The sequence below is a fragment of the Hylaeus volcanicus genome, chromosome 1, assembly GCF_026283585.1.
Source record: "Hylaeus volcanicus isolate JK05 chromosome 1, UHH_iyHylVolc1.0_haploid, whole genome shotgun sequence".
NCBI classification, from domain to species: domain Eukaryota; kingdom Metazoa; phylum Arthropoda; class Insecta; order Hymenoptera; family Colletidae; genus Hylaeus; species Hylaeus volcanicus.
In genome coordinates this window covers 3,502,181-3,510,042 of record NC_071976.1, presented here as the reverse complement: position 1 = coordinate 3,510,042, position 7,862 = coordinate 3,502,181, and the positions used below count along the sequence as shown (strand labels likewise).

Below are 7,862 nucleotides of genomic sequence, written 5' to 3'. Positions count from 1 at the left end.
CCCTTGAAATTAATCGAAATTCTGTAATACAAAGTTCTGTCACCCGTATCTAGAATGACGTGGCGTTGTTAATTAAACGCGAACGGTACGGAATAGCCGAGATCCGTTCGATCTGCCACGAATTCTGGGTGGTAAAGTCTCGCAAGGTCCAAGGAGCCTGCAAAACGAATAAAGAAACGAGCCGTCGAGCGTAAAATGAAGATAGAGTAACGGAGGACGGACAGACAGACAGACAGACCAGAGGGCGCGGGACGGCGATGGGGTCAAACATAAAATTGGCAAAAAAAGCCTCGATGTTTGGTAGGATGTTTCGTCTCGCCCCCGCTCCCTCCCTTCACGGAACGTCCCGGTCGTTAATACGGCATAAGGAGGAAGCAGGGTTAAGCGAGGGTGAAGCGAGGATTTTTAATTGTAGTTCAGACCGTATAACCCCGCTCGACCCGCCGGTATTGTCATACCGGAGCGGCGCTTTTCTTTATTTCCCCAGTGGCTGGATGAGGTTATACATTTTTTTAACTACGGCAATGCCTCCGTCTTCTTATTAGCAAAGCTAATTGGAAATACAAATGGTTATTCACGGTAAGAAGGAAGCCCGAAGACCGACTGCGAGGAGGCGAGTACCAACCGATGGAGGGCTCTATGGATAGGCGGGCGTTTGGGGTGGGGCCAGGGGGTACACTTCTCTCCGTGTATTAAGCTTGTATTTGCCCTGGATAATTAGGACTTTTTCCCGACCAATTCGGATGAATAATTGATTTTGCCCCAGCCTGACGGCACACCCCGTCGCTTCTGGACCTCTTCGAATGACAATCACCCGAAGAAAAATACAGATCTTCGGATGAAATATTCAATACGCACTCGATGGGAAGGGTGGACGCGGAGAACCGTCTGGGAACACCATCTGGTTTATTGTTCCAACGAAAGAGTCGGAATAATACGGACACATCCGGTGCTATCGTCGACGATTTCTTCTCGACGAGTTTCAGCACTTTCGTACCTTGCGAACAAGCAAACGCTCCTCGAATCTTTTTCATTCCAAGACTGATTTTAATCAGCAAACAATTTTTAACTTTTTATATTTATACTACGACTCTCCTACCCCAAAATTATATCGTACGTATCAAAACGTAAAACGTCGACATATTAGCACGAGATCTGAAAGTTACACGACCCCATAGAGGGTTAAAAACAACTATCCCCTTCGATTAGAATTTCGAAATTGTACGGGACAAATTTATGACTGCCAGACACACACCGATACACGGTTGCTTGAATAGTGGTGGAAATGTCAGCGCGACGGTTCGAATCGAGTCCTACAAAAACACTGGCTCGTGCGATCAACATTGGTCGATGGTACATCGGATTTCGTAGAGGACAGCCCAGTGTTTGGAAACAGATTTCTGTCTAAGTACTCCATGTAGACATCCTTTATCAAATTAACCGTCAAACTCGGCCGTAGGTCGACAGAGTTGTGTTCCTTCTCAGTCACGATCGACGCGTTGCGAAAACTGTACGTCTCTGTTACGTTAATCGCCAACTCCAACCCATGGTGACGATTAACAAAGTGCACAAGTGTTCATCCATAAAGTAAGAACCTCCGCGACTCGTAGACGTCACGTGCAACGCGCGGGTAAGTACAATTTCACTTGTATTCGCGTAGATTTTAATCCACTGATTTTGAAACGGTGTAGGTCAAAGTATGTTCGCTGTTAGAGATAATTGACGATCGCCAAATTTAATTTTCTATATGCAAGCTCGTTTTAGCTTATACTTGTCGTGATAAGGAAAATGAGAGTGAAAACAATGCCGAGGCATCTGACAGTTAACAAGAACGTTACATCAAACGAATGCACTACTGACAATTTGGAAATGAACTCTTCGGAAAATTCCAATGGAAGTGTTGACGTAAACAAGGAGGCGTCCGATTGTCCCGCGGAAGCGTTGGATCTGACTGCTAAACAAAAGGTAGGACGGGTCACAGTACTCGTGTATTTTCTTACGTATCGTGTAAACCATTCACATTCGTTTTCGTTTCTCAAAACACGTCGAAAATATAAACAGATGGAATGGAACCTCATTCATTCGACATTATTTTCGCGTGTTGAATGAGACACTGATACAGCGTGCGTGTCATTTAAAATAGTACACCTTACGATTCATTTTACGAAAAATGTTTACACGTCAAATTCGACACGTATGATATAATTTTGGAGTAGGAGAGAGTTGTAGTATTATAGCCAGTCCCGTAAATATTCGTGCTCTGTATGTTTATTGAAGAAATTTTTTTTAAATTAAATTTAGGTTTCATGTTTTCAAATAAATATTTCATTATAAATGCATTCGTGTATAAAGTTTACTCGTGCACGTATTTATAATGAAACATTTATTTGAAAACATCGATACTATTATTTAATTTAATCAAACTTCTTCAATAGACATAGGGGCTACGAATATTTATGGGATTGACTGTATATGAAATTATATATTTGTAGTATACATGAAATTTAAAACTTTTTGCTAATTGAAATCCGTTGCAGGTTGTGGAATCGCGGAATGATAACGGTAATCACTGCTCGATAGGTGACCTATCCACGAGTTGCAAAGACTGCGGGCCAATTTCAGGAGAGGATTCAGACGAGTGTAATTGTAGCGACGACAAGAATAATGTAAACTCAGATTGCAATTAATTATTTTCCTCGGAAGATTGATTACTGTGTGTATCTTCTTTTGCTCGAGGATTTTTGAACGATTTAACCAGGACGCGGAATTGATCCTCACTTTCTTGGCGTGTAAACAACGAATCGCGTTGCCTTACAGACCAAAAACGCGAGGATCGAGTCCACACCCTGGTCGATTCTCTTTATTATTTCCGTTTTATATCTGATGTGTGTTTATATATTTCAGAATTATTTACCCAACTCAAACGGAGTGCATTCTTCTAATCCAGCTGGCCCGTCGTGCGTGGACGATTCCAAATCTTGCGAGCAGAAGACGAACGCCTCCAGCCACGACGATCGTGCTCCACCCAAAGCCGTTAATTTATGCAAGAAAGATCGATGCGAGGACGAGCCGCCAAATTCCAGCGAAAACAAACAGTTGGACACCAAGCACGATTCTCTGCTTTATCAATTTCTCACCGACCCGACGTTTTTCGGTTTCACCTGCAAGAACAAAAAATTGCGCCAGTACGAGTGCCAGTTTTGCAAGCAGAATTTCGTCAACAGCGATCAGCTAGCGGATCACATGGACGCGAAGAAGAACTCGGCCGATCAATTGGTCTGCTGCGCGTGCAAGAAAACGTTCGCGTATAAACGATACCTAAAGTACCATCAAAAGTGTCACTCAGACAAGACGAAGTACACCTGCAACATCTGCACCAAGAAGTACACCAGGATAGACAACTTGACCAGGCACAACATGATCCACGTGAACCCTAATAAATTCAACTGTCCACACTGCAGGAAGACCTTCACGAGGAAAGATCTCTTGAACAAGCACCTCAAGTGTCACGACGACGAGAATCGAGTATTCTGCGAGATATGTCAAAAAGACTTTGCAGCCATGCGCACGCTGGAAGATCACAGAAAATGCTGTCATTCGGCCACGTAGGTAAATTCAGAATCGTAGTCATTGTATTTCTTAAGAAAGTAGTAGCTAGATCCGAGGTTAAGTTAGGATAGGGCAACGAGGAATGTACTTTTCTATTTCTGTAGTATGTTATCCACGTAAAAATAGTAAACCAATGTTAAATGTATCGCGAATAAAATAGAAATTAAAAAATTCAATCTTAATTTCAGCTTGCAAGGTGGTTCACCTTTTAAACGATCAAGCAGAAGTCCAATTCTTCCTTAAATACAATCGAACCGGTTTTTGTGCGGTCTTATTATATACGATTTTTTTTTTTAAAGAAAATAGTACGATATCGCAGATTTGAATTTAACGAACGCGAGCATATAACGATGAATATTCATGCGATATTAAAAATATACTAATTACTGTTTCGGTTTAGATATAGACTTTTATGATTTCTATTTCATTTGTAGCTATTTATGAAGTTTCTCAATATTTTTGCAGTCCCTATCTACCGCACAAAAACAGCCTCGACTGTATTGGTTATCCAGTTTCAAAACGAGCGAACATCGAATCACTGTTGAAGCAGTGAACTTGGAAGCTGCCGCACGCATTCGGCAAAAAGAGGCTAGAAAAACGCTACAAGAAAACTCTTTTACTCGAAAAGTCTGCGGCCTCGACGACTTTCTCCGTTCCTTCCCCTTTCTCGCCCGAAATTCCCTCCTTCTTCGTCGTTGGTGTTTGTTATGTCTCTTCTCCGTCGGCTTTCGGGGTCTAAAATATAATCCGTTTCTTTCGTTCCACCTCTCGCCCCTTCGCGAAAAAAGCGAGCACCCTCTCTGTTTCGGCTGAAAGGGCACCACAGCGCCGTCGTGATAAGGAGCACTTCGAAAATCCGACGTATTACCATGGGCACATCAAATCGCTAAATAGAACAAACCGTGAAGGTTGACCCGCGTCGCTTTCGCTTTTCCTCCCCCGTTTTCTTATTTTTTCTTGACAGCCTCCCGCCATTCCCCTTCGCCGTCCACGTCCAACGGTTTCCCCTGTCCCTGTTACCGTCACTCGTTCTCTCTCGTTTAATGCAATTAAGTCGAGCGTTAAAATATCGTTCTTAATTCGCCGGCGGCATCTTTTGTTTCCTCTGTGGTTTAGCGCCGAGCATTTCGCGGTGGTTCCTCGCTCCTGCCTCTCTCCGCGGTGCTTTTCGGCTCGTTCCTCCCTTTTGCGAGTGCAGTTTCTCTCTCTCTCTCTCTCTCTCTCTCTCTCTCTCTCTCTCTCTCTCTCTCTCTCTCTCTCTCTCTCTCTCTCTCTCTCTCTCTCTCTTTTATTTTTCCTAAGAAGTACACGCACGCAGGGAGTACACGTCACAAGATAAAGCTTCCTTCTCCCAGCATTTTAATTACTTCTCGACTCACCACGCCGTTTCTTGTCATCGAGCGTAACGCTGTTTTTCAGTTGTTCACCTGGTGCGTTAGGTGCCGAGGCACTCTGTTTCTTTTGAGCGTTAATCCTCTTCAAGCAAGCATTCCTCTGAGCGTGGCATTTTTAATCATGGAATGCGTTACCGAGGCTTACTATTTATTGTATCGTCACAGTGCACTGTAATTTGTGATAAAAGTTTTCTTTTTTTAGTGGGAAATTAATCTTTGGGAGCACGAAGGATTTTCGACGGTTTTCTTCTGGATCGCGCGCTGGAGGGAACAAAAGAAACGTCGCGGAAAAACAGAGCGAGAGCCAGGAACTGCTTAAGCTTTCCGCGGCCCTCGTTCTTTTTCGTTGGCGCCTCTTTTCCAGCCGCTTTCTGTGTTCGAGCGCGTTCCTTTGATCCACATATTCGGCCAGCGTGTATCGCGGACTCGACCAAAAATGTAACAAAGTTTCCACCGTGCTTCCTTTGCGCTTTTGACCACTGTCGTCCTTTTGACAATTACATTGCGCGCAGGATTCTTGAATATTCTTCAGGCATACCGTGATTCGCGAAATTGCATTTGGAGAATTCTTTGGAACCCAGCATCGACCGCGTTCCCGTGAACAATTTCGTGATTCAATTTATGAACGTCAGCCACTGTGTTAGTGGGCGTACTTCCGTCCAAGTAAGTCCGAAAAGTTTGTGCCGTCATCCGCGGTCCACGTTTGGCGCGTCAATTATGCAGGCGGCACTCGTTACTTAAGCGAGCCCCAAATGCGGGAAAGGGTCCACATTATAGGGAGAATGGAAACAAAGGTGGGAAAAGGTGTTCTCTTTGACACGGCATTGATATAATATTAATCTAAGCGAGGAAAACTCAAAGGGTAACCGCCCGTGTCATATTCAATCCTTGTTCTCGGCTGAACGAATTCACGGCAACGCAGAAAACCTCGAATCCTAAAAGAGAATGTATGGCTGTCGACGCGAAACGAACGCTGCACTTTTGCGTGTTCGGGTCCTGGCCGACGAGTGGAGATTTCAGAAGTGTTGCCATCAAGGTGGGGTAACAATTATTTATTTAGAGTTGGTACGTTTAGAATCAGAGTAATGGACGATTGCTACTGGAATCGCTACTTTGAATTTTAATATATATTTATTGAATTACATAGGTACAACTAATCGACATGGACGTTTCAGACAACCTAATATAATTCAATAAACATATATCAAAATTCAAATGTGCCTTTGAATTTTTCTTAATTGCTGTAATATTTGTATTATGAGTACTGGATAGAGTAAACGATTGTCATCTATAAATGGTCTTCCGTCTTATAATAAACATATATCAAAATTCAAATGTGCCTTTGAATTTTTCTTAATTGCTGTAATATTTGTATTATGAGTACTCGATAGAGTAAACGATTGTCATCTATAAATGGTCTTCCATCGTTTGCACGGTATTTATTTTCGTACTAAACGCCACGGAAACTTTTCATTAATGCCCGAATGAATAAATGCCACCGTGCTCCTCCTTTCTTAAATTCTTAATGCAGCAAGCCCGTGGAAAGTACTCCGGGGTCTTCAAAATATCTTCAAGAAGTTTAAAGTCTTCCCTTGATAGTATGTAAATATTGTATGTAAAGCGTAACATCAAAGGAATTCTTCCGTAGTATAATGCTTTAAATTTCGCTGGGAGGAGAGATTAAGAAACAACGGGTGGCGGGGATGGAAGGGACGACGTGTGTCGCAAAGATGTTCCACTTATAAACAATCGGAGTAATACTCGGGGAAGCTGGAAACACTCTGAACACTGAACCGTTTAATTGTTTGGAAAAATACAATGGAAGAAGTGTTCCACACATTCGAGAGACGGAAAATCGCGTCGACTCTAGATAGAAAATAAAGTACTTAAAATTTTAAAATAGTAAAGAAAATATGAATAATATAACAAGGAAAATAAGAAAGAAGACTCGTTCTCGAGGGTGTCCTGGCCAATAATCGGCGATAATTTATTAAGGGGATCGCGATCCAGGCTTGTGCGTTATTTAAGAAAATAAATATTTGATACCCCAAAACAAAGGTTCGCGTTCAGCGTCTTGCTCATCGGCGAGCGGGGAAAGGAAAAGAGGAAAGGGGCTGAAGAGCTCAGAATCTGCAAAGAGAGAAGCAGCAGCCGCCGCGGCTAAAAAGTGTCGAGGGAGGGTCGAGAGTCTCGCGCAGCCGACGCGGAGGGCTTAAAGGAGAGGGGGTGGCGACTCATTGGCCGTGAAATATGGGGTAAAAGGTTCGATAATTGATTACACAGATTTTTTATGCCGCAAGAAGCCTTAATTCTCGCCGCGCCACCCCTCGATAATTCCTCACGGGGAAAACCAACCGACGAGGTTGGAATATCGAGTCCTCCGATGTAAAACGATCTTTCAACCCTCGAGAGAGTGTTACGGTCTGTTGGGCCGCTGTTACCTCCTAAGAAACTGGAGCTGCGTTCGAAAAGGGTCGCGGAAAAAAATTATTTAATTGTCGACGAGGAATTGTTTCCTTGCTTGGAATATAAAAATCAAGGGTGGTCCTTCGACAAGCTTACCTAGATTCGTACGGTTCTTCGACGTGACGGCTGGCAACGTTTCAAAGGCACATCGCGGATATCTCTTACCTGGAAGCACGGATTCTAATATTAATTTTTATTGAAGGCAAACGCCGAGCGTCGATAGGGGAGCACGCTCGACAGGCTGATGTATTGATTAAAATGTGGACCGTGGGGCGATGAACACTTTGTTTCGCCGGGAAAAAAATCATAGCCGCGCTAATTTGAAAATATTGAAACCGCGCTCAAGCGTGACAGAGAGAAGGAAAGGGCGACAGCCATAGGGGGTGGCCAGGA

General features: G+C 43.4%; 1 protein-coding gene across 4 annotated transcripts; it reads left to right on the top strand.

Annotated features, from left to right (window-relative positions):
• The first annotated feature begins 1,456 nt into the window (after positions 1–1,456).
• Positions 1,457–3,801, top strand: LOC128884759 (zinc finger protein 62-like). Of its 4 annotated transcripts, none has more exons than XM_054138392.1 (4): positions 1,457–1,630; positions 1,785–1,965; positions 2,538–2,666; positions 2,905–3,801. In XM_054138392.1, the coding sequence occupies exons 2-4, from the start codon at positions 1,789–1,791 to the stop codon at positions 3,607–3,609; spliced, it is 1,011 nt and encodes a 336-aa protein (XP_053994367.1). In that variant the 5' UTR covers positions 1,457–1,630; positions 1,785–1,788; the 3' UTR covers positions 3,610–3,801. The 4 variants fall into 4 exon arrangements, with proteins under 4 accessions (XP_053994367.1, XP_053994358.1, XP_053994348.1 ...); XM_054138383.1 differs by having other exon boundaries at positions 1,692–1,965; XM_054138373.1 differs by having other exon boundaries at positions 1,755–1,965; positions 2,905–3,800.
• The last annotated feature ends 4,061 nt before the right edge of the window (positions 3,802–7,862 follow it).

Bases quoted from the DNA above. Each gene is read 5' to 3' on its own strand.
- LOC128884759 (XM_054138392.1), top strand. From the start codon at position 1,789: ATGAGAGTGAAAACAATGCCGAGGCATCTGACAGTTAACAAGAACGTT. The intron at 1,966-2,537 runs GTAGGACGGGTC...AATCCGTTGCAG, and splicing joins ATCTGACTGCTAAACAAAAG to GTTGTGGAATCGCGGAATGA. The intron at 2,667-2,904 runs GTAAACTCAGAT...TATATATTTCAG, and splicing joins GTAGCGACGACAAGAATAAT to AATTATTTACCCAACTCAAA.